A 24,846-nucleotide genomic window follows, 5' to 3' on the forward strand; every position below is an offset into this window, starting at 1 on the left:
AGGTACAGTACCTAAGGTAGGTAAGGTAGTTTTGAACGCTGTGTCAGGTATGTACGTTAGTACACCACTCACCATCCTAGGTCTATGCTACTGCTCGGTGCTGCCTAGGTAGCAGATGCTTTCATAGGTGCCCGGCGGAATCTATGGCCAATGGTCGCCTGATCTTCAGATGCAGTTGGTGCCATGCTCGTGTGGTCTGTCGGGTATGAGTGTATGTATGGAACGTTAAGTAGCGGTGGCTCCCCAAAAAAACCACCTACAACGGACCCACTACCACAAGAAACACACAACTGCAACACCTAACATCATTATCATGGACGCCCCTGAAGAAGACGTCGACATCAAACTACAGAAAATATCGGGCGATCTGATTGCCGATTTTGACAGGTCGCTGCAGCCGTTCCTCAGGAAGCGAGATGTTGCGGGCGGCACGCCGGTCCGGTCACGGGTCCGTACTCGTGAAACCGATCGGCTGGTCTCGACGGTGAGAAACAAGTGCTCCCAGTGCCTGCGGGGCCTTCTAGTTGCGGTTGCAATTGTCTGACGTTTCTCGCAGCTGGACCCCTTCCAAGAATTACCGCAGCTTCTTGATCCGCATCTGCCAAAATGGCTGCCCACATTGGGCGACGCCTTCTTGGAGTATCACCTGGCACGCCGCCACGCCAAGGTGCCGTCGACCCGCTCTGAGCTGCTGATGCTGCTGCCCAGGGCCATATGCAAGCTCATCTACACCTTCTGCAAAATCCGCGGCGAAAAGGTCGTCGTACGCTTCCTCAGCAACGAGGCCAAGTATCTCGAACTTTTGCTGTCGGCGCTGGAGGACTCCGAGGGCGCCGACCAGCCTACCCAATGGACCTGGGAGGAGAGATATGTCGTGCTGCTATGGCTGTCGCATCTCATGCTCGCGCCGTTTGATCTCTCGACAATTTCGTCGCAGGAAGTTGAGGACGACGAGCTCGCCCGTATCCCCGGCTTTCACTGGCCTGTGGGGCTTCCCAGCATCACCACGCGGATCCTGCCACTGGCCATCAAGTACCTGGCGTTGCCGGGGAAAGAGCGAGATGCCTCCAAAGCGCTGCTGGTAAGGATATCGATGCGCCGCGACATGCAACAGCTGGGGGTGCTGGACGCGCTGGTAAAGTGGGCGCTTTCTGCTCTCCAGCCCTGCGAGGACGAAACGGAACGGACGCCATATCACTACATCGGCGTGCTCGCGTTTCTGTCAGGCGCCCTGGCTTCATCAGCTGACACCTCGGACATGGACCGCCACTTGATGACCATTTTTCACGCCGTGCACGGCATAACCTCGGAAGGGGGCCAGGCTGCGCTGTCATCGGCTTTGGCCCGGAAGACAATGATCAAAGTCATCCGAGCCATCGCCGTGCTAGTCCTAAGAAGTCCGGAGCAGGACATGGCTAGTATGGAGATGATTGAGGCCACAATTGGCTTCCTGCTCGAGAGCCTGGCAGATAACGATACTCCGGTCCGATTCGCGGCCAGCAAAGCCCTCAGCATCATCACTCTCAAGTTGGACCCAGACATGGCCTCTCAGGTTGTGGAAGCCGTGCTCGAAGCTCTGAACCGGAATGTCTTGCATACCAAAGACGCCCTAGACCCCACGGCGCCGTCAAAGAAGGACTTGAGCGGGGTCGACCCCTTGGAGTGGCATGGCTTGATGCTCACGCTTTCGCATCTGCTATACCGCCGGTCACCGCCCGCGGATAATCTGGCCAATATCGTGCACGCGTTGCTCATGGGGCTTTCCTTCGAGAGGCGCAACACTTCTGGAGGCTCCATCGGAACAAACGTCAGGGACGCGGCTTGCTTCGGTATCTGGGCCCTTGCACGACGCTATACAACGTCCGAGTTGCTTGCCGTGCCAACCGCATCGATTCCTAGTCCCACCTCAGGGGCATCGATCCTACAGATCCTCGGCACAGAGCTTGTCGCAGCCGCTTGCCTTGACCCGGCGGGGAATATCAGGCGCGGGTCTTCGGCAGCTCTGCAGGAGCTGATTGGCCGCCACCCAGATACTGTCGAGAAAGGGATCTGGGTCGTCCAGACGGTCGACTACCACGCCGTGGCTTTGAGATCTCGAGCGCTCCAGCACGTCGCACTGAGCGTGACTAAGTTGTCGAGCCGATATGGAGAAGCCATTTTGGATGCCCTCCTCGGATGGAGAGGAATTGGCGATGTCGACGTAGCCTCGAGAAGGGCTGCCGGAACCTCATACGGCACCATCACAGCGGAATTAGCCTCGACAGCCCAGGAACCCCTCCAACGTCTGACACAATCTGTGTCCCTGGTGCTGGGCCAAATCAAAACACTGGAAGCTCGGCAGGTTGAGGAGAGACATGGTCTTCTCCTCTGCTTCGCCGCCGTTCTTGATGCCCTTCCGGCAGTTTGCAAAGAGCATGCAAGCGCTGCGCTAGACGAGTTTATCTACATTGCGATGGACGCACTACTAGAACTCCTTCGAGATTGCGATACGAAGACCTACCGCAAGCCGGAGCTCATCGCTGAGGCTGCGAGCCGCCTTATTGTATCGTCATTCCCTGTGCTTCAGGCAGTAGCATCGGCCCCTCCTACTGCTCTGCTGCCTGGGTCCTCGGTAACGGCTCAAAGCACCTACATGGCTCACGTTCTAGAGTCGGTAGCGGTGAGACCCGACAAGCTGTGCAAATTTGTCGACCTCGCCAAGTCCAACTTGCAAAAGTCGCTTGTTCGGCAGGAGCAGGACCTAATATCTGCAGCGTCCGAGGCAGCAGTGATCCTTCTGGTACTCTGCAACCGAGAGGAGCGTGAAGAAATCGTCCAGGCATGGGCAGACGCTGTCCGGCACCGTCCAGCATCCAAGACTGGGACAGCGACGGGCCACTTCTCGGCGCTTGCTACCTCGTATCCGGTCATCTCCGCATCAGAGGCACACAAGACGTTGATCTGCAACTCGATTACGGACCGCTGGACAAACGACAAAGACATCGAAACCCATACCTCGATCCTCCAGAGCCTAGCGGGGAGCGACCTTCTCAAGCAAAACACTGAGGTCTTCCTGAGTTTAGTAGTCGAGGGTCTCAACGACTACTACACAAACGCTCGAGGCGACGTTGGATCTCACGTCCGGCTGCAAGCTATCCGGGTAACAAAGTCACTGTGGGACAAGCTGGACGGTCCGGGCACAAAAATGCTAATTTCGCAGCTGTTTTTGCCCATTCTTCGGCTGGCGGCCGAGAAACTCGACCGAGTGCGGGTGGAGGCGCAGGCAGCGCTGGCTCTGGTCCTGAAGCCAAGGTATGTGAAGTAAGCTTTCTGACGGTGATGCACAGCTACTGATAGGCTCAGTCACTCGAGCGAGCTCCGCAGGTCGACATTCTCATCCAAATCGTACTTTCTCATTCTGCTCGACCTGCTCCAGCAGGACTGGCTACAGCCTGTCGTGTCCGAAGCAGTAAAAGCCGACACGGAAAAGTGGATGGAGAGCCTCTTGGCCGGCTTAGTCTCGTCTGCTGACACGGGAAACGAAGATCTGGTTATCGCAACGCGGGCAGCGCTGTGCGAGTTTTGTGAGCGATCAGACGCAAACACAGACGCTGTCTGCGGTGCACTTGTCAGGAATCTCAAGAGCTGGCAGGGAGTCGACCGGGTACTTGTTCCGACGCTAGAAGTTGTGGCATTTTTATTCCACGCTTCCATCTTCCGGCGGTGCCGTACTGTCAACTACAAGAGCCTCTGTCTCCTAGTCCAGAAGTCGTGCTATAAGAGCGGCAACGCCCGCAAAATCGAGGCATGCATCAGGGTGTATGGGGCGATCGCAGAACTGGGCAGGGACGCCGTGGCCGCAACTGGAAGCCCCAGGAACAGCAGTGATCTTCTGGCAACGCAGGCTAGCGCCCGGGAGGCGCGCACCAGGCTTGCTGCCCTCATGTTCCACCCCTGGCCGCGAGTCAAGAGCATGGTCGTCGACGAACTGTGGGTTTTGCATTACGAGGATTCGGCTGCTAATGCACTCAAAGGCGTCGACTGGGGAAGCGCGCCAAAGGAGAAGATCAAATCCGTCGTGGAATCTCTTGGGTTGGCTGGTTAATCAACCTGACCGCCTTTTGCAACACTGGACACACTCGCACCGCTGCTGCATCGCATTGATGAGTGGAGAATGCACTGCTACGGGAGCAGGTCCGGTCCAATCGGCTGGAGCAAACCTCCTGCCACCCAGATTTGTGCGCGTCCCGTGTTTCTTTACAACTCTGCCTCTTTGACATTGTCAGGACGGCGTCTCCACGATGCACTCGGCTGCCGAAGCTCCTCTTTGACCATGGCAGATGAGCCTCCAGGAATCACCAAGAAAGGCCCCGTCAATGACGCACATGGCAGCCCTGCGATGGTGGAGAAGAGAGCCCACCGGGGATCTATCTGCCTGTGCCGCGGACTGCCAAGATAAGTTAGCGCCTTTCGGAACCCTTGCATCGACTTGAGCTAGGGATACGGATACATGCAAAGAACTTTGCTCAAGAACGCGGAGGGTGTTCTGAGTGTTCTTCTGTGGCCGTTTCGCATAATCCCACAGGTGGAGGAGGTATACGTTACACGTCGGATGAGCAAACCTCGAAGGATCCATGAAGTACAGCGTTCAGACGTGCCAAGCATGCCGTGCCGAGCATGACGAGCCGTTGCGGTGTACAACTCTAGATCAGGTCGGCGATCAATTAATATCGCGATTCTTGTGTGGGGTTTGAGGCCAGAGTTCATTCAGCCTGACTTTCCACGTGCGAAGCCTGTCATTGCAAGCTTCTGATTCGATTTTCTGGCCAGGCCCAGACTCCCCAAGCCCGTTTTTTTATGGCTCATGAGCTCAGAGTAACAAAACAAGGGAATACACCAACGTTAGGGAAGATCGAAGTCAAAGTTCGCAAACTGCCATACTCGGCACAGGCTATGCGCGGCCCCCACCGAACGATCAGTTCTGGCATCGGGCGTTGAGGCAGCAGATTGGCATGCAGCTCATACAGTATCGTCGGCACATGGTATCTCTGGCTGTCAGACGGAGAAATACTACCTGATTACCTCTATACACCATGGTTGGTGCGATCTTGATGACGCTAGAAGAGCAATTCATTGAAAACGCCCGCCAGCGGGCCGTTATGCCTCTGGTCACCTGGTGTTGCTTCCGATATTCTAAAAATTGCCTACACCGAGCAGTGAGGGCCGGCCGTGGAGAGATTCGCGGGGCATGGAGGACAGCACGGAGGGGTTGGATGCAAGTTCCAAGCAGACCCCACGAAAGACTTGCCCTCCTTGGCTCGGCTCTCTGCGGACTGCAGCTTGTTGTTTTGTTGGTCCTGCGCTCACGTTCAAGCACATCCCGCGCCGCTATCCGGATCGGGGAAATGTTAACGTGGTTGGCCGAAAGCCCTCTGCAAATCTCCATGATGGCTGACACATGGCGGCCAATGACAGGACGGTTCGGCGAGAGTGAACGGACGGCCAATCCGGTGTTTTCCGAACATCTGCGATATCTCGCTGAAGAAGATTGGGGTGATCGATTGGCCAAAGCATTTTTCCCTCTGTAAGATCTGTGATGAGAGTGAGCGGTCAGCGTGTTCGGCATACGAAGTACATACAGCCAGCCACCATCAAGCAGTTTGCATTCTTTCACTTGGGGGCCATTTCGCGCAGGGTAGACCCTGTAAACTAATTAACGGTTTTACATAGTGTGCGGAGGCGCAGGAGATACCATAATTCATCATGAACCTGCGGCCCGGTATTGAACTCGACGTTACTCCGTAGGTACGGATAACTTGCGAAAAGAATGTGAAGTAATTGGTATCTACAAGACGAGTCATCTATCTGCTGGCAGGAGTAATTAGGTATATAGCGACTCGGGCATAGCTACCACTTTCAGAACTTGGGTATCATGATGGCAACGTTGAGGAGCTTGTAGTTGGCCCAGGGAAGGTAACAGCAAACGTCTTACCTCCGCCAACAGGGCTTGGCAACCTGACGCGATTGAGACAATTTTGTCTAGATTGATTACTGTGTAAAAGCCCATCGGCTCTTGTTCCCCATCAGTCGCTCAAAGACGATGTTTTCAAGAGAAAAAAAAAGGGATCCTTTAAGACATCTAGACGGACGCGGTCGCCGAGAGCCAGATTCATCACAGACGACAAGAGAGTCTGGAGTCGTTCCGTCGCGCATGCTGGAACTGTCTTGTGACCGGAACTGGCAAATTCTCGACCATGTCGAGTTGCAGGCGCAGGGACTGCCGCGGTCATGCAATGCCAGCCAACGGCCCTGTCGCGCTTTCGCTCGACATTCGAACGAGCACGACGTCGTAGCGGAGCGGTCCCGCTTTATCGTATCCTGCCAAATTAACGCTGGAAGAAAGACGGCTTCGAGCGCCTTATGGTTACACAGCGTTATGCGTTGCCGGACGGTGCAGAAGATGCGTTGCGTCGACGGGCAACGCCAGATATAGGCGGGTAGGGTGGCCTCTGTCTGCCCTCTATGTCGTGTACGCAGTCATCGGTTGGGGACCAAGCTTTCCCTTGGCCTCTCAACGGTCAGGCTAGGGCGCCCGCCCTCAAGAGTTCGGCATTCTGTTGATGGCCTAAGGTAGGTAGTGTATGTATGTACGATCCATTACATACTGCCAAATGTATTGCACCTTGGACGACAGGTAGCACTGGCACTACGGAGTAGCAGCATACATACATACATATAGGTGCAGCAGCGCTGATTCTTGTAGCGTATTCCTGCCCGAATCCTTTCGGAAGGCAAGTAATTTCACTACCTAGGTAAATATTCTCACTGCGCTGCAGACAGGGAAGCCCGGACTCGCCGTCACGAGCTTACGTCGAACGTTGCAATGCAGCGGAAAGATGGATGTCGTCTGCCAACAAATGCTGTTCCAGCTGCAGGTGCTTGTGATGAAGCAATTCTTGACAGCTACACTACGTTAGCCACCGATTTCATCTGTAGTGTAATTTTATGCTGTTGAGACAGGAGCGGACAATTCCCGCACCTCCCCTCCCTTGTTGCCCTGCGACCTGCAGCCGAGAGAGGCGGAGGTAGTGCAACTTGCATTAAACGCTTTCTGACCGCCTCCACGCGGGCCGCCCCTTGTCGCACAGTTTGGCTTCTGCGAGGAAACCGAGAAAATCAATTTCTTCCATTGAAAAGAAATGCTGCTAAGGGAGAGGCCTACAGTGATGGCCGTTTATTAATGGAATGATTGGAATGGATTCACAGACAGCCAAGGGCAGGCTTTCTACGGTATTAGGGGCTACCTCGAACCGTGCTCGGTTCCCGTCCATCTGCAACCGGCAGGGCCTGCGAGCAACACTGCCTGCAGACCCCGATCCCCCGCATCAACGAGGAGAAGAGAACAGGCTACGTGTGTAATCTATGTACATACGTACATACATACGTGCCTCCATAGCGCGAGCAAGACGGATATGTATGTACCTAGTCTACCGTTTCGATGCGAAGCCGCCCGTGATCGACATGCAGAAAAGGTGCAGGACCACCTAAGCCCGCGCGGGCCACGGCGGGAAGTGTGTTCCTCGGGGCTGCCCGCTAGCCGCCCACTCCCGTCGTCTGCGGGGAGGGCGAGTACTTTTGCTTCTTAATAGCTACGTAGCAAGACTCTCATTGTTCCTTCGGCCTTACCTCTTCCTTCCTCCCGTCTCAAGGACTGGTGCAGCCTTGAGATTTGTTTTGACGATCCCCTCGGGCCTCTCAGACGACGACTAGTGTATCCGTACATACATCATTGCACTAATTAGTTACCCCTGCCACCTGGAGAAGGGAAAATCAGACGGCAACTGGCCCGGACCTTGGTTTGCAGATCAAACCTGGACCCCACTAACTACACTAACGTAGTCTGCAGCGGCTGCAACTGCGACAAGCCAGCTTATTAGCATTGTTCCTCTGTACTGTAGGGAAGCACCTACCTATCTCCCGACCAGTGCGACATCTCACACCACCTCACCACCTTACCTTCCCTCATACTCATTCGACACCTGCTGGGTAAGCGTGTCGACAAGACAACCATAGGCCCACCGTGGCTCCGACCATTTCAACCAAGGAACCAGCCCATCGACAACTATCGATGACTGCCTGCTCGGTGTAGCTCGCTCCGCGCGATGTTTACCATCTGAAACTGATTCCTTCGATTGCCGCTCTCCGTCGTCACGCGCGCCGACTTCGCCCTCTTCCTGTGTTGCCCGCGGAGCTCAATTCAACAATTCAAACAAAACGTTTGCTCGCCGGTTTTCCGCTCTCCCAGCGTGCACGCGTTAGGCGCGCGCCCGCCTAGCGAAGCGCGCACCCTCTGTCAAGACGGCGCTAGCACATCGCAGCAGAGCGAGCGGCGGAGAGGAGGAGGATCTCGCTATGGAGGCGCTCAAGAACTTGGTCTGCAATGTGCCGGACTGGTTAACGAAGCTCGACGAGCTGAACGGGCAGATTGAGCAACGGCAGATCGAGTTGGCCAAGCTGGCCCAGGCGACCGAGGCGGCCAAGCCGACCTCAGCAACCGAGGAAGGTTCGCCCACCCCCAAGTCCATCCGGAACAAGGGTTCAACCGAGTCGCTCAAGCCGCGTGACGAGCCCCAGGCCCATCCCCGTGACGCGACTCCACAGCCCGAGGAGGACGACCCTGCCGCACTCGCAGCCGCCGCCGCTGCGGGGGCGGCGGCTGCCAAAGGGAGCACGGAGCAGCTGACACCACCGAGCCCGGCCGATGCAAAGCCATGCGGAGCCGTACAGATAAGGACGCACCGGGCGCGGGCCGAGGGGCAAGCTCAAGCGCGCGCAACCTTGCGCAAGCGACAGCGCACAGACTCGGTCCTCAGCGGGGAGGGCGCCACTCCAAAGTACCGCACCCGCAGTATGATTATCGTCTATTACGACAGCTATGTGCAGAATTTCTTCGAGGAGCTTGTCAAGTTTGTCAGCGCCAGCCGCAACATGATGCGCAAGGCCAAGATGGCGGCCAAGGTGGCGCAGATCAAGCGGCTCGCCGAGATGGAGACGCCCGAGGACGACGAGGAGGCCGAGGGGGAGAAAGATATCAAGTCGACGGTCGCATCCGGCGCCACAACCACACCGCCGCTGACAGCAACCATGGCCCCGATCGAGGCGAGGCCAGCGCCCAAAGAAGAGGGAGAAGAGCCACCGCCGTTACAGTACGTAAGTTCGAGGCAGATGGGGCGCGTGCCGGCAGCCATGGTGCGGTCCAGCAGGGTCATGTACGCGCGGGCGGGCGGACGCGGGTACCGCGGGCCTTCCGGGCTGGGCCCGGACGGAAAGCCGCAGCAGGGCGACGTCTACGACGAGCTGGACAAGGGGCTCGAATACGTGCAGAGCATGTGCGAGCACGCCGCGCACCAGTTCCTGCGCGACGGTGACTGCGCAGAGGAGGTGGCCAACATCAAGCAGCGGCTGGCCGAAACCAAGGAGCTCGCCGATAAGGAGATGGAGCGCGTCAAGACGGAACAACCAGAGACGCTCAACGGTTTTGAAGAGATCCGCGGGCGCAGCTACCGCCCGCCATCGATGCGCAAGGACCTGATCAAGGATGTGAAGCCCGAGTAGAGGACGGAAACGGGCGTAGGCACCGCTCAAGTCCGTGTACAATGGGACTCGCATGGGGTCATGAGGTTTTAGGCGCGCGGGCTACTAGGCGGTTGGCCGGTAGGGGCTACACAAGGCCTGCGGTGATCAACCTTTGGGTGACCTCGAGGAGTTGTCTTGGAAAGAGGGGCTGCGTGTTGAGCCCAAACGACGGCGAAAATCCGGCGACTACGGAGTTGCAAGTTTCGATGGATCTACATCACGCAAGACCAGACCTGGTCTCTACGGACCTGGCATATCGGCGCGGACTTTTCATACTGGAAGCACGTTCAGAAGCGGGTAGGCGCCAGCTGCAGCGGCTAGCCTGACTTGATGTTCTGTTTATACTGGGAAGGCTTGTTTACAGGGAAGTAAAAAAGAGACGGGGATTTTGGACACGGCATCAAATCTTAAGGGGACATCGTGATATACTGGGCATGACGAATCTGACGCCTCATGCTGGATGGGACGCTACTAGACTATCCGGGCATAATACACACTTTTGGATATCTGGATTCTGGCCATGTTTGTTGACGATAACCTTGGCGTATGCGTATGCAACCACACCGACTGCCAGACGTCGTATCTAATAGCTTTTCTAGAAAACATCGGTGGCACCATCTGTGAGCCCCCATGTTACACTAACGGTTGGACGGCCGGCAGATTTGCTACCGAAGGGTGATGCAATCGTTTCGCCCTGTCCTCGCTTTTCCCATCTAGTGTAACCACCTAGCAGTCCTAAATAAAAGTACACTGCGGAGTACCTGGTCAAGCCTATCCGGCCCGAATGCGTCAGTGGTCAAGCGGTCAACTACCACTGCGGAATAAAATCCGAGGTGGAGCTGTGGTTTCGACGGTAGCTATCGGACCGGAAACTGATTCTGTCGTTGGCGATGCAGACGTCTGACTAACTAACGATCGGTTAGGACGCAAGTTGGTCGATCGAGAGCAAGCTGCATGCAATACCTATCGGATGAGAAAGGGCTGGGGCCATATTTGCGTACACCTCTGCCAGAGTTTGTATTTGTCACAGGCCAGGGGGACAGCAAGGGCACTCCGCAAGCCAAGGCAGCCAAATCGCACAATAATTCAGGGTGCCAGAGGCAGCAAAATTGGTACTTTATTTTAGCATCCTTGGCCAAGCACTGGACTGTTAGTGTCAAGGTTGCCAGCCATAGAAATTACTAGAAGAGTGACCTGAGTCGAGCCCCTGGCTAAAACCCTTGCTTGTGACAATACAAACCCTGGTAGAGGTGTAGGACACCGAACTTCCGCCGCAATCATGGACAGTACTGTATGTACTGTGTACTGTACATAGGTATGTACATACAATACATTACTGTATCCTTCGGTTCCGGATCAACTGAACCTCTACCAAGCCAACTTGACTGTGGGACACCTACGCTATCCTCGACCACGAGATCCTGCTCGGTGTGCAGAGGGATAAAAGGCCGCAGATCGTCTGGTCAGAACTGGATGGTCTGCATCCAGTGTCCAGATGACCTGCCTGGCAATACCCATGCACTTCGGGCTGCATCTCAGTCAATGTTGAAGCGCGGCCCGGCAGCACGCATGGATTTTTCAATTTGACGGCAGAGGCGGAGCAGGAACGCAGGATGACCCAGATCCATGCGACATCGGTCAGGATAGCTACTGCCTTGTAGCATAGGTAGGCTCGGTAGGTAGCCCCAGTAGCTAAGGGCTCACACTGTCCGGTATGTCATGTAAATGACAAATCAGGCGTTAATTAAGCCTTCAACGCTATGTAGCTGGTTACCTTCGTAGGTGATGGAATATCGGAGACTGGCGCACATTCCTTTACTTCCTACCGGGGTTCATGTTACAATACGGAGAACGCTGTCCCGGACCGGGGCGGACCGGTAGACAGCGGGGTTGTTTGCGGGGCTCTGAACTTCCACTCGGAACCCTCAACTCACCACCTCAATTACGAACACCATGCCTGACGCCAAAACACAGGCAGAAGCCCTAATCCCTAGATTCAAGCTTGAGCGTCTGCTCAACCAAGGTATGCCGCACATTGCCCATTGGCCAAACTCGGGCCCCCCTGCTGAACCCTAGGCAGACCAGGCTGGCCGTCGTAGCTGCCTCTATGGCACCATCGACGGGCAGCCAGCCGTGTTAATCCTCGAACGCGCCCCGTTTCCGAGCTCGACCGACTACCTGGCAGCGATTCCCGGCAGCCTGCGTGCCATCAAGAACCTAGGCGCCAATGACATCTACCACTGGTACCTGGCCAACAGCAACGGAGCCGACAGCGACAGCCACGAGTTCGCCGACCTCAAGATCAACCTCATCTGGCCGTGCACTGACAAGCACGTGCAAAAGTATAGCAAGCAGGGAGTGCGGTTTGTCACGGAAACACCCCAAATCTACCGCGACCATGTTCGGCCCTTCATGCAAGCGCAGCGCGAGGCGGGACGGCTCAACTGGGCCTACAACATCATCGAGGGCCGCAGCGAGGCCGAGGACGTCATTTACCGGACACCGTACGGGCAGGACCCGGATGAGGGCTTCCTGCTGCTGCCGGATCTCAACTGGGATCGCAGGACTGTCGAGGCGCTGCACCTGCTGGGGCTGGTCGAGCGCCGCGACCTGTGGAGCCTGCGCGACCTTCGCAGAAAGCACATCCCCTGGCTGCAGCACATGAAGGCCAAGATCCTCGACGCAACCACAAAGGTGTACCCGACAGTTGAGGCGGACCAGCTCAAGCTGTACTTGCACTACCAGCCGACCTACTACCACCTGCACATCCACATCGTGCATGTGGCACTCGAGGCCGGCGCCACCCAGGCGACCGGCAAGGCCGTCGGCCTCGACAGCATCATTTCCCAACTCGGGACGATGCAAGGGGACGACGAGGCGGGCATGGACGCCGTTACGCTATGCTACACGCTGGGTGAGGCCAGTGACCTGTGGGTGGGCGTGTTTGAACCCCTCAAGAAGAAGAACGGTACAGCTTCTCAATAGCCACAACCAGGTCGTTGACGCCTGGGCCCGCCGGACACTCCTTCCACTCAGCGCCGTCGCGCACGCAATAGATTTGGTTGTTGAGCCGGACCGTGCAGCTCTTGGTCACACCGGCCTGCCCACACACGGTTTAGTTAGATTAGACGACGACAAGATAGAGAGAGCAAGCGCTATTTGTGGTTGGTGTCCTTTAATTACCTCGGCAGTCCGCTTCACGCTGGCCCGCAGCATGCCAACGCCCAGCGCACCGTCGTCGCGCGTCGCGCACTCGTTCAGCGCATCAAAGTCGATGGCATGCTCCAGCGCGCAGTCCTCGATCAGGCTCCGCTGCGGTATGTGCTTGTAGTCGCGCGTCAGGCACATGGTGAAGCCCAGAAACGTCTTGGGGTCCGGGTACAGCCGTTGCGCGCAGAGCTCGATGATGTTGCCAAGACCTGCACCTCCTCGAAAACTGCGTAAGTATTCATCTTGTATCGGTAAACTGGCAAGTTTGGTTGCATCATTTGGGAGGGACATACACTCCTCCGGTCCGTGCTTGCACGCCACTCCGTCATCCCGGTCTGTGGGACTGAAGCGATACCGTCAGCAGGATGACCGGTAAAGAGCAGCGTTGGTAGTCATATAGGATGGCATGCGTACGTCCCGATAAACGACAGCGTAAAGTTGACTTTGTCGTGCACTTTCTGCATGGCCGGCAGCACCATGTCGCGGAGGCAGTCCTGTAGCGGAGTTAGCAGAGCCACGCCCGGCGGACACGTCGCAAGGCCGTGACCGACTCTTGCGTCTGGGCATTTGCTCATGATGTGCGCCTCGAGGGGGACGAGAGAGTGGGCGTGGGTTATGCTCGCTTCCACCGGTGGAGATGGCGGCCAGTAGGTAACCGAGGACTGCGGACGGAAGCAGACGTAGGTGACGGCGACAAGGGCTAGGTACCCGATAGCGACGGCCAACCGAAGTGGGCTGAAGCCCCGGCGGATCGGCGGCGGCATCGGCACTGCGTGTTTCTCATCCATCGCAGTTCTATCCAAGGCGTTGATATGGCGATGTTGTAGATGGAACTTGGACAGTCTCGATGACTACGGCGTGGCTGTCCGCTGGCACCGCTTCTGAGATCCGTGGCCCCACGTCACATCCTTGGCTGACCACGAGGCTTGTGGAATCACTGGGGTGTTTCCGGACCCACTCGGGCCAAGCGTCCAATGAGCTTGATGCTTCCAAGGCCGACTCCATCACCATTCCCAAAGCCGGGCCGCTAACATCAAGCGATTCAAGCCCCTATTGCCGGTGCTCCCAGTGCGATCTGAAGTTTCCGAGGTAGCTACTTCGTGCATGGTAATGAATCCCGTCGTCTTCTATACATGTCTGGACCGGCCGGAAGGCACAGAGAGCGCTTTGAGATTTTCCCGTCTTCCCAGGAATCACCGTGCAGTTGCTCGTCAGTGTTCATCAGGCTTGGGATCCTTGGATGCTTCAAGCTCCTGAGGTACTTCGTCATACAGGTAGGAGCAGCTGACTTCAACTTGTTCAACTCGTTTGATTCTCCGTACCAACATAACTCAGCTGCGTACTGCGGCAGCGGGAGGTGCTTTCCCAAATTCCCAAAAGCCTGGCTTCCGGCAAACCGCCAGGTCACAGGCTGCCCGCCTACCACACAGAACATTTGAATCATACAAAAACTGATCTCATCAAGATCAGCAACTTGACATTGTCAGACTTAGAATCCGAATTCTGACAAGTGCGTTGTCGCGAAGTTTGCTATACCAATGACGGTAATTTGGTTCATCGCCATGTGAGTACGTCCCACATTCTCCAATGATCCAATCTGCCCTCTTATGTTGTCTCTTAATACTACAAGTGATTCGTCAGGAGTCAGGACTCGTCACGCTCGTGGGGGCATGCCACTCGCCCATCAGCCGGGGCAACTCCCTTGAGGTGATCGGGCATGCGGTGAACATCTTGGCCATAGCTGATTCTCCATGTTCGTGATCACCTTCACGAATGCATGAACCGTTCAGAATCAGCATTGTGATTCCCAGCGGAAAGAGTCTGTTGCCAGACAACAGAATTGTGGAGAGAGAGGGGGGAGGTGGGGGGAGGGGGTTTATAGGAACATGTGGTGGGGAACGCTTGCCTCTGTGCGAGAGGGAAAGGATGCTCCTTCCTGAAGCTGTGCATTTGATCGCACACTAGGGCGAGGAGATAGTTACCTGGAGGATACAGTGATGCGTTAACATGTGTATTGCCATGTATTATTATCAAAAAGTAGCACTGGCAGCTGGACTGTGCAGCTGATGCTGCACTGCAGAGCTGCAGTACTGATTGGAGGCGCATAGAGCGTTGCTATAGTTTGAGGCTGCTGCTCTGTGGAGATCTGGTACCAGACAACAGACAACAGACGCTCATGCAACGGTGGATCATGGATGGGACAAGACGTGCAAAGGAACATGTTCGGTACCTCTACCACCCTCTGGTCTGTTAGAAGGGGTAGTCGAGAGGATGATTTTACGTGTAAAACTTTGGCTGTACTAACAGGGCGCCTACCCTCCCCAAGTACTCAGACCGTGCTGGAAAAAGCGAGGTACAGTAAGTTTGCCAATAGCTCGTTCCAAGTCGGACAAGATACGGCTTCGTTGAACTCGATTCTTGGTAACCCTCAAACATCCGAACGACCATGAGAACTTGGAAAGCCCGTCACAGCAAGTTTTCTCGGACTCTCAAGACGGTCTCGTCATATCATCTGGACGGTAACTTGAAATGTACCAACACGAATTGAACCCACTCGTCCGTCGATTATGCCTCATTTGAATCCCAGGTAAACATCCCAAGAAACTTGGTCGCTGGTTCTCTATCGTTTCCAGTCTTGAACTCGAACTCGTCGCTTCTGCCGTGTGTGCTTGTAGTCCAATCCTTCTTCCTAAAGGCTGCCGGGATCTTAATGTCAGGTTCTATGTTAGGACAGGCGGTTTTCAAATCTCGGCAGCATACTGGGTACCAACTGGAAACCGCTCAGATTGGATAAGGTAGTCTTATTGCCAGTTGCTTGGTAGCCCTCTAGATCCCTGCTTTGATTCTCTTTACTAATACTCTAGTCGAGTATAGATGACGCGGTACGGCGGGAAAGAGTCGGTTTGTGCTTTTGTACCTAGAACCCCGTATTAAAGGCAGCCGTGAAAGCCATTGGACTTATTAGGTATAGGTACTTGTACCATATTCATGAGGCAGCGTACTAGTCTAAATAGGTACGAAGTACTGACGCTCTCAAGGAAGGCAGTTTGAACCATCGTCAGCGAAGCTTGACAGAGGTCCCTCTCTGATTAGCGTATTAGTTACAGCACATGGACCTTAAACCAAACTCTCGACTATCATCTATGAAGTGTACCTGGAGACGGGATTGGCTTGAAGTGATTGTTGCTCGCTAATGAGAATGTCGATCTGAAAGTGCTTCACTGCTAGGCATATTACTGCTCCGGCAACTGCCCCTGAAAATTTATTTTGAGCTTGGGGCATCCGGCTGAGCACTACCTTATTCCCAGGGGCAGCTTCCTGACCCAGCTCCGCAGAGTGACAATCGAGACCATTTCACTGCCTCGTTCCTGCCAACGCCCGGGCTTGACAGACGGTGCTCAAAGGCACAGGCCGCACAGTGACTTAGTTGTTAGAATCGCCGCTTGGACTGCGGGTCATAGACGTCGGCTGTCAAGGTCGACTGAGGCGCCAACCCTCAAGTCCCAACCCAGCGGATGGCATTGAGGCCCGCTTTCTGTTGACGCAACTTTAGTCAACCCTGCGTAGATTGTCTCCATATGTATGTTTACTTCAAGGTCTCTAGCAGCACTCATAACTGGTTTTCAGCGCAGACTTGTCACCCCAGGTTGCCGGAGGATCACCTACTAGGCTACTACTAAGTAGCAAGTACGAAGGCCTACAAGCAGTCGACATGCCGGATAAAAAACTCCGGTCTGCAGCCACATCTCATGCCAATGTGTACTCAAAAAACGACACGCCACATAAGAGTACCTGAGACGGAGAGACAGCGCGGGTAGCCTTTCTCGTCACCGACTGATAATCACACACGTGCACTCCCAGGTTGCAAACGAGAGGTACGCCACCAGTTCCGAAGCCGTACCGAAGCTGTGCGCAGAGGATTGCCGACCTTAGTAAAGGGCTTCTTGTCAATGTCAGTAGCGGCCAGCAACTGCTTCGTATGGCCTAACCATTCCGGCAAGGAATCTCTATTGATGATTCGAAAGAGGGAACTCTGCGGTAGACAGAACTTGAAGCGTCTATCACCATCAGTTGAAGCTGATTGAGGGGCCAGCAAAAGTGCCACCAACAGACTAACAGTTCACCGAAAGTCCGAGACAGTGAGGGGTAATGTGACAAAGAGGGCTCAAGGTCGAGATGTATCCTACCGTCTCGACGTCGAACAACGAGGCCCTCATTGGCAGATACGCTATTGGCTACCGGGGTGATTGAATTTATGTTTGTTGCCGTTGGTGATGAGACAGTCTTCTGCAGGTGAGGTACTAGATTCACCTGCTCCCCATCTGAAAACACCAGTCCATTACCATCCAGCTGGGGCACTCTTGCCATGCTTGCCAATTGAGAACTTATGGGAGAAGGAACTGGTTGGTACAGAGAAGGCGAATAGTAAGGTACTTTGCTCGAGCTTAGAGAAAAGAAGAAGAGGCACACAGAGATGGGGATGAGATAGAAGGTCTCTTTCTCGAGTGCTATAAATGCACCGGTACTCCCGGGACGGTCTTTTGAGTCTTTGAGTCTCGACACTCACCCAGAGCCTTGCCGCCCTTGTCGTCAAGGTTTTGTACTTTTGTCAATAGGACGCACTACGCAGTGGGGTCTGCCAGCACCTGTTAAACCGGGTCTCTGCTGACCGACTCATCTCGAATTCCAAGGGGAAGCTAGAGACTTTAACCGGTTTGGGGAGTCAAGGATCGAAAGCTGATAGCGAGAATGGGTCATCTCCAATGCCTGTACCTAAGGTAGATATCCTCTTCTCCCCAGCTTTTCATTCAGTGATTCACGACTACTACAACGAGTCAGCCTAGGCTAACCACGGGGGGCAATGGATATGTATGTAGGTGTACGTACCATAGGGAGTAGGCCTTAGAGCAAGACTCACCCCCTTTGGGCCGATTGTATGTCCTTATCAGCGGCAAGTCAGCCATGGTGATGTGGTGCAGTGCAGCTAGCCGGTGGGGCGGGCATCGAATGTGGTTAGATGTCGCCGATCTATAGGAGCAAAAGGCCCTAGAATCTTACACTAGACCGACCGCCGGATTACAAAGTTGCGAGGGGAAACCAGGAAAGGCGTCACATCAGGTAATCAGGTCGTAATAGGATGCTGCATATAAGCCGAGCCATCTCACCGTCTCACCGTCTCACCACGGCTACAGGCCGTACATACATACAGCTTTCCAGTACTACTCTACTATAGCTGGACAGACCTCGCGGGGCAAGCCAATGACGACCCAAGCATCAGTACTCGGTACCAGTACCGCCGCCGAGCCGAATTCAGCCTGGAGCAGTAATCCCGGCGCTTCCAGCCAAGTCCCGGAGTCTGGCGGCCAGGACCACACGGAAACCGGCGGCGGCACACCCGGGGCCGGGGCGCCCTCGGTGCCAGGCGAGGAGGCGCCCCTTTTGGCCGGGGCCGTCGCCGGCTACCATGATGGTGAAAATGGCGAAGCTATTACTAACCCCTACACGTACCTCAGCGGCCTGTCGCAGGCCCGCTTCTGGGTGCTGTTCGTGCAGATCATGGCGACGCACTTCATCTCGTGCCTGGACGGCACCATCCTGGCGTCGAGCCACCCTGTCATCACGTCCTACTTTGGCAGCAGCCACAGCGCCTCGTGGCTGTCGACGGCGTATTTGCTCGCCTCGACCGCCTTCCAGCCGCTGCTGGGCCGCGTGTCCGACGCCGTCGGCAGGCGGGGGCCTTACCTCGTCACCATCGCCGTCTTCGCCGTCGCAACCGCCTGGTGCGCCCTCGCCCGCACCGTGACCAGCTTCATCCTCGCCAGGGCCGTGTGCGGCCTCGGAGCGGGCGGCATGATGACCATGGGCAGTATCATTGTGAGTGATATCGTGCCGATTGAGTGAGTCGCCCACGGTGTTTGCATTTCTTTTTTTTTTTTTCTTTTTTTTTTTTTTTTTTTTTTTTTTTTTTTTTTTTTTTTTCCTTCTCCCTTCCCCCTTCCCCTTTCCCTTATTTTCCCTTTCTCAATCTCGAACTTGGCGGACGGGCTGACACGTTGCAGGATCCGCGGGAGCTTTCAGTCGTACATCAACATCACCTGGGGTGTAGGGTCGATGCTTGGCGCTGCGCTGGGCGGCGTCATGGCTGATTACCTGGGATGGCGGTGGGAGTTTGGTGTGCAGGTGCCGCTCCTTGTAGCGTGCCTGGTCGTTGCCAGCTTCGTAGTGCCGAGCGATATTGGCCTGTACGGTAAGGAGAAGCAGACATTGAGAGAAGCCATGCGGACGTTTGACCTTAAGGGGTCCGCTCTGTTGACCAGCTCCGTGACCTTCCTCATCCTTGGCCTGGTAACTAAGTCCCGTCTCCATACCTGGTTCTGCTTCTGTACCTTAGTTTGCTGACCGGCCAGAATCTCGGCGGAAACATCATCCCCTGGTCGCATCCCTTCGTCATCGCCTCACTCGCCATCTTTGCCGTCTCCTTCCCGCTGTTCCTCCTCGTCGAGAGGCATGCCGCCAAGCCCATCATGCCCATCCACCTCGTCCTCAAGTCGCCCCACATCAACCTCATCTTTGCCAACCATATCGCTGCCTTTCTTTTCGATGCAATCCTTTTCAACGTGTAAGTCTTTCGCACTGACTTCCCATCTTCGCAGCTAACCAACCCCCTTCGCGCCACCTCCCAAGGCCCATCTTCTTCCAGGGCGTCCTTCTCATCTCCGCAACATCCTCCGGCCTGCACCTCATCGCCTTCTCGGCGGCGGCTTCGACGGCAGCTACTGCAACCGGGTTTCTGATCACGCGCACGCGGCGGTTGAAGTGGCCGCTCGTCCTCGGTGCCTCGCTCATCGCCTTCGGGACTCTCTGCCTGTCCGCTATGCAGCCCGGCTGGCCCGTCGCGGCCTACCTCGTCTCCCTGGTCCCCGCCGCGACCGGCATGGGCTTCCAGTTCCCCGGCACCTTCATGGCGGTGCTGGCCGTGGCCGAGCAGCGCGAGCAGGCCGTCGTGACCAGCACCCTGATCCTGTGGCGCAGCCTGGGCATGGTTCTGGGTGTCGCCTGGAGCTCGCTGGTGGTCCAGAACGCCCTGCGCTACTACCTGGGCCTGCTCGTCTCCGGGCCGGACAAGGATGCCATCGTGGAGCGCGCCAGGCGGTCGGTCGAGGCCATCCGGGAGCTGCCGTCCCCCTACAGGGAGCAGGTGATGCAGAGCTATGAGGCTGCGTTGAGGCTGACCTTCTTGTGCTGTTTTGTGTTGGCCGTGGTGAGTTTGCTGTTGATCCTCCCGGTGAGGCTGCCCAGGTTGGGCAAGAAGTCGTGATGTTGTGTTAGACGTAGTCCTGTGATAGTTAGACTCAGTCGTGCATTGCAAGGAAGGGGGTGATTTTGCAACAGTTTTCAGGTTGCATTGCCATTCTATGTCCTCTCCGTTGTCATGGAAATCTGCAACGCCACTGCATCACTCCGAGCCATGCATTACCCTACTGATACTTATACATCATTGTCCGTTAACCCCAATCTTCAGCTCATCCAGTTCATCTCTCATCCGCCGGTACAGCTCCTGTGCCTCGCGTTCCCGAGTGCTCACAAAGGCCACCTCGGCCCGTAGCGCCGCCAGACGCCGCTGGATGGCCGCCTCCTCGGACACCCTAAGAACCTGGAATCCGCTTAACGCATGGCGCGCCTTTTCCAGTGCGCCATGCGCCTCGCCAATCTTTTTACGCAGCATCTCGGCCCGGTTCTTGTATCCTCCTAGGTGCAGGTTAAGTTTCTTCTCGAGCTTGTTGCCCTTCTCAGCCGAATCGATCAGAGTTTCGAGGGTATCCTGTTGAGGTCAGCTCGGTCAGGGAAATGAGAATCTGAGAGACCTTACGTCAAGCGCAGCCCGCATAGTGGCCACCTGATCCTCCTCCTCATCAGACTCGTAACACCCCAGGCCGAGAAGCAGGGCATTGGTATTTTCCTTGTCCCATGCTGCCTGCACCTCTTCGGGCTTTGGCTTGTCCTTCATCTCCATCAGAACTTGGAGCCGCGCTTCAGCCAGTGCTGCGTCGTCGATTCGCGGAAGTTCCACTGGCTTTGCCCCTGGCGGAGCCCCAAGAAGCGGGTATTTGGTGGCATCGTGCGCCATTAGGAGAGCCGCTTCGCGGGCGACGAGGGCCTGGGCGGGGTCCTGGATCTTCGCCGTCTCCTGCAGTAACGCCTTGTAATCAACCGCAACCATTCGAGGTAGCGCCCGCTGCATCACTTGGGTCCGCCGCTTACGCTCCAACAGCTCCCGGGCCTCGCGGATCTCCCGCTCCCTGCGGTCGCGTTCCGCGGCATCTTCCTCCTGCTCCTCGACGGTCCTAGGTTCCTGCTGGTCTTCAGGCAATTCCAGCTCCCACTCAGTCTCTTTTGGCTTGGGCAGAGCGGCGAGACTCTGCTTAAGCTGGTGGCGGATTGAGAGCTCCCGCAGCCTGGCGTCTGCCGGAGTTCCGCCCACCATGGACATCTCACTGTCGACCGTATTTAGCGAGAGGCTGTCGCGGGGCGTGCGTAGAGGGGTTTGCCCGACCCGTAGGGGTGTGGCGCCGACGCCATTTGCCGCAGACCGCAGGGGCGTTGCAAGGGGGTTGGGTGTCGCAACGACCTGCTTCCGCGGCGCGACCGAGTCGAATCCTGTGGATCCTGCTCCTTCGTGAAGAGGCGTGTTCTCTCCGCCGAGCAGCGACGACTGCGTCTCTGTCAATGCCCTGATATTACGGATCTCGTTGGCGATGTGGTCCTCCTGTTCCGGGGCCCGTGGCGTCCGGATGGGTGCATTGGTGTTAAGGGTCGAATAGTTGCCCACAAGCCCGCGTGTGGCGTCGTTGTCGCTCTCGCGGGCCATGGCGCTCGCCCGCTCGCCTATCATGCCCAACTTGACAATCTCCTCTAGCTCACCCTCGCTGACCTGCGGCGCCGGCAGCACCAGGGCCCTGCGCTTGCTGCTTTGCTCCGCCTCGCGGATCTTTTGCATCTGTCCAGCCTTGATGGCAGCCTGTATCGACGCTGACGGCGCATCCTTGTCGTTCTTCCTCCTCTTCCGATCCGCATCCTCGTCCTGCTCGCCCTTCCGTTTGTTACCGACCTGCTGCTTTTTTGGGTCAAAGTGCGTACGCTGGTACTCGTTGCGCTGTATCTCCTCAACCGTGTCGTAGAAGCCGGGTACAGGTTTCTTCTCAAACGGAATGTCGGCGTTGTAGTCCATCTGCCCCTTCTTGCGTGTTGTGACCTTGATGTTGATGCCGGCCGTCTTGAGCTCGCGACGCTTCTGGAGCGCGGCAAGCCGACGCGATTCTTCTTGCTGGCGCTCACGAGCCTTCCGCTTTGCCTTCTTTCCCTGTGTGTTGGCCAGACGGGCGCGGGCCTCGCTCAGCATTTCCTTCTCGTCTTCGTCCAGGTCGATGGTGTCGGGCCGAGCGGGTTTGGTCTCGGGATCGGGGTCGACCTCGCCCGGGCGAAGACGACGGACATCGTCGGCGGTGGGTGCTCGGGTCTCACCGCCCTCAGGGCCGGTCAGCCCCAAGGACGACGCCTCGCGTTGTTCGGCCTCGTCAAGGAGTTTTTGGTAGCGCTCGAGGCACTGGTTGGCGGTGCGGCCGACGATCGGGGCGATGGTGCGCCATTGTGTGGGCATCAGCTTGGCCAGGTGCAGAAGTTTCTCATCCTCATCTTTGCTCCACTCAATCTTCTTGATGCTGGGATCGAGCCATTCGTTCCACCTCGCCTTGCACTGCTTGGGCGTCTTGCGCGCGAGCAGCGACGACACACGCGCCCACTGGTTCAAGCCATACTTGCTGACCGACGCCTTGAGGATTTCGTCCTCGATATTGGTCCACACACCTCCTTTGACAACGGGCATTGTGTCGATGGGTGACGGCGAGTGATGGATGGTGGAGGTTGAAAATCACAAGACCGGCGATGATTCCGGCTTGAAGGGTTAAGAAGGCTGTTTGGAGCTGGTTTGGAGGCAGGCAGGGTGAACCAAATGGGTGATTGGTCCATTTGGGCAACGCAATGCAACGCTAGGCAATGTAATGCCCCACTTATGTACGTACACGATACTTCGTACTACCTAATGGTCAAAGTGGCCGTCGCGTCTCACCGCGTTCATCAAGTTCCACTTTAATGCCATGCTGTCTCTGAAAGCCCATTGAGCTGCCATTAATGCACTTCTACAACAATCCTACTGCTCTCTGCAGCGGCGAGTTCAAAGAGGTATTTATCCATAGAAAGCAGTTACAATGGCAGACGCTTCCTCCCCGCTGAGCGAACTCACTCCCTCTGCGACCTCCATCCCTCAGAAACGTGCCCTCGATGATGACCACAGCCCTGCCGTCTCGTCGCCGCTCAACCCCGAATTCAGGGCCCAGAAAGTTCATGTGCAATTTCCAGCCGACGACAGCCACATGGCGCGAGAGAAGAGGACTAAGAAGGATTCTCTCAAAAAACGCGAATCGAAGGGTGCCGGCCCCGACAGCTCGCGGGCGACTCCGGACCCTAAGCAGAAAGAGCCGCCTGGCGAGTTGGCTCCCATGCGGTACAAGCTAGCCCGCCCGAAGCCCTCCGACTTCGAGCTGTCACGGGGCCCCGTTTTCACGAGTCATCACGAGGTGCAGGATGCCGAAGGGAGGACGATCGAATTCTTCGAGACATCTGAGCAGTAAGTGGCTCCCCCACCGAGCACCAGGGCGCTTGTCTGACCGCCGCAGCGTCTACAATAAGAAAAACTTCCATTATACGCATTGCATTGCCGACCCTGCCTTCCCCTCCATGTTCTACTACCGCAATACCGAGCCCCCGCCGCACAGTGCCCACATGAGCTTCGAGGATGCCGCGTCCCACATGTTCTTCGACAAATCCGGCACCCACGTCACCTCCAACAAGGGCTTCCGGATGTCGCGCGCCAACGTGGCCGTTCGGGAGGGGCGGTGGTACTGGGAGTGTAAGATCACCCGAGGCATAGTCAAGAACCGCGGCGAGGGCGAACCAGAATCCCACGGTCACGTCCGCATGGGTTTTGCGAGGAGGGAGGCGTCGCTGGACGCTCCGGTTGGTTTCGACGCCTACAGCTACGGCCTCCGGGACGCGGCGGGACAAAAGGTGCACATGTCTCGGCCCAAAGATTTCTTCTCGCCCGGCGAGGAGATCAGGGAGGGCGACGTCATCGGACTCGAGATTCAGCTGCCGTCGGAGCGCTTCCAGCGTAGGATCGTCCAGGGGCAGTACAATCCCGCCGTCGACCGTGACGACGAGCCGGACCAGGCTGAGGCCCCCAATATCATCCGTGACCGCATCCCGATCCGGTTTAAGCAGCACATCTACTTTGAAAAGATAGACTACCACACGACCAAGGAGCTGGAAGAGCTGATGAACCCGTCTCCCATGGGGACAGGCGCCTCGCTTGAGCGTCCACACCCGAACCATCCGGTCCCGGCGCTGCGCACGCTGCCTAACTCGTGCATCAAGGTGTACAAGAATGGCGTCCTCATGGGTATACCTTGGACCGACCTGCTCGCCTTCCTCCCGCCGGCTTCGAAACAAGCACAGCAGAGCGGCGGCCGCGAGGCACTCGACGACGGGTCGCTGGGTTACTACCCGGCTGTAAGCGTTTTCAGAGGCGGTGCAGCCGAGGTGAACTTCGGCCCAAATTTCTGGTACCCGCCACCTGCGGAGGATGATGCGCAAAGTTCAAAGCTCGGCAGGCTGCGCCCGGTGAGCGAGCGCTACGACGAGCAAATTGTCGAGGATATTGTTTACGACATTGTGGACGAAGTCGGCTTCTGGATGCAGGACGGCGGCCGGGTAATCGACCGGTCCGCGCGGGACGACAAGGCCGGCGACGCAGCAGGCATGGCGCCAGGGCGAGAGGAAATCAAGGAGCTCGTCCAGGACGATTAGACGGGAAAGTCCGCAAGTTGACGAATAGCGTTATGGCATCACTACCGAATTCCAAAAAGACATGCATGATAGATGCATCGACAAATGAAATTACAAAAG

General features: G+C 56.4%; 8 protein-coding genes across 8 annotated transcripts; 6 read left to right on the forward strand and 2 right to left on the reverse strand.

The window, feature by feature from the left end:
• Positions 1 to 313: 313 nt before the first annotated feature.
• On the forward strand, positions 314 to 4,084 carry N656DRAFT_715827 (uncharacterized protein; the record flags this gene model as incomplete). The annotated part of the gene is made up of 3 exons (XM_064812082.1): positions 314 to 484; positions 557 to 3,291; positions 3,343 to 4,084. The coding sequence occupies 3 exons, from the start codon at positions 314 to 316 to the stop codon at positions 4,082 to 4,084; spliced, it is 3,648 nt and encodes a 1,215-aa protein (XP_064667103.1).
• A 680-nt stretch (positions 4,085 to 4,764) lies between these two features.
• N656DRAFT_782751 (uncharacterized protein) lies at positions 4,765 to 5,499 on the forward strand. Its single transcript, XM_064815818.1, has 2 exons — positions 4,765 to 5,392; positions 5,455 to 5,499. The coding sequence occupies exons 1-2, from the start codon at positions 5,073 to 5,075 to the stop codon at positions 5,471 to 5,473; spliced, it is 339 nt and encodes a 112-aa protein (XP_064667104.1). The 5' UTR covers positions 4,765 to 5,072; the 3' UTR covers positions 5,474 to 5,499.
• Positions 5,500 to 8,391: 2,892 nt separating this feature from the next.
• N656DRAFT_791701 (uncharacterized protein) lies at positions 8,392 to 10,039 on the forward strand (the record flags this gene model as incomplete). Its single annotated transcript, XM_064817006.1, has 2 exons — positions 8,392 to 9,579; positions 9,980 to 10,039. 2 exons carry the CDS (start codon positions 8,392 to 8,394, stop codon positions 10,037 to 10,039), a joined length of 1,248 nt encoding a protein of 415 aa, XP_064667105.1.
• A 1,529-nt stretch (positions 10,040 to 11,568) lies between these two features.
• On the forward strand, positions 11,569 to 12,600 carry N656DRAFT_715608 (scavenger mRNA decapping enzyme; the record flags this gene model as incomplete). Its single annotated transcript, XM_064812059.1, has 2 exons — positions 11,569 to 11,638; positions 11,696 to 12,600. 2 exons carry the CDS (start codon positions 11,569 to 11,571, stop codon positions 12,598 to 12,600), a joined length of 975 nt encoding a protein of 324 aa, XP_064667106.1.
• Positions 12,601 to 12,705: 105 nt separating this feature from the next.
• On the reverse strand, positions 12,706 to 13,613 carry N656DRAFT_800770 (uncharacterized protein; the record flags this gene model as incomplete). Its single annotated transcript, XM_064818044.1, has 4 exons — positions 12,706 to 13,034; positions 13,119 to 13,168; positions 13,240 to 13,319; positions 13,377 to 13,613. 4 exons carry the CDS (start codon positions 13,611 to 13,613, stop codon positions 12,706 to 12,708), a joined length of 696 nt encoding a protein of 231 aa, XP_064667107.1.
• A 4,768-nt stretch (positions 13,614 to 18,381) lies between these two features.
• On the forward strand, positions 18,382 to 20,143 carry N656DRAFT_791704 (MFS general substrate transporter; the record flags this gene model as incomplete). Its single annotated transcript, XM_064817007.1, has 4 exons — positions 18,382 to 18,722; positions 18,885 to 19,170; positions 19,233 to 19,444; positions 19,510 to 20,143. The coding sequence occupies 4 exons, from the start codon at positions 18,382 to 18,384 to the stop codon at positions 20,141 to 20,143; spliced, it is 1,473 nt and encodes a 490-aa protein (XP_064667108.1).
• Positions 20,144 to 20,320: 177 nt separating this feature from the next.
• Positions 20,321 to 22,708, reverse strand: N656DRAFT_715744 (uncharacterized protein; the record flags this gene model as incomplete). The annotated part of the gene is made up of 2 exons (XM_064812073.1): positions 20,321 to 20,647; positions 20,696 to 22,708. 2 exons carry the CDS (start codon positions 22,706 to 22,708, stop codon positions 20,321 to 20,323), a joined length of 2,340 nt encoding a protein of 779 aa, XP_064667109.1.
• Positions 22,709 to 23,090: 382 nt separating this feature from the next.
• N656DRAFT_791706 (uncharacterized protein) lies at positions 23,091 to 24,747 on the forward strand (the record flags this gene model as incomplete). Its single annotated transcript, XM_064817008.1, has 2 exons — positions 23,091 to 23,509; positions 23,559 to 24,747. The coding sequence occupies 2 exons, from the start codon at positions 23,091 to 23,093 to the stop codon at positions 24,745 to 24,747; spliced, it is 1,608 nt and encodes a 535-aa protein (XP_064667110.1).
• Positions 24,748 to 24,846: the final 99 nt, after the last annotated feature.

This window comes from Canariomyces notabilis (genome assembly GCF_033297395.1).
Source record: "Canariomyces notabilis strain CBS 508.74 unplaced genomic scaffold N656scaffold_24, whole genome shotgun sequence".
Classification (NCBI taxonomy): Eukaryota; Fungi; Ascomycota; class Sordariomycetes; order Sordariales; family Chaetomiaceae; genus Canariomyces; species Canariomyces notabilis.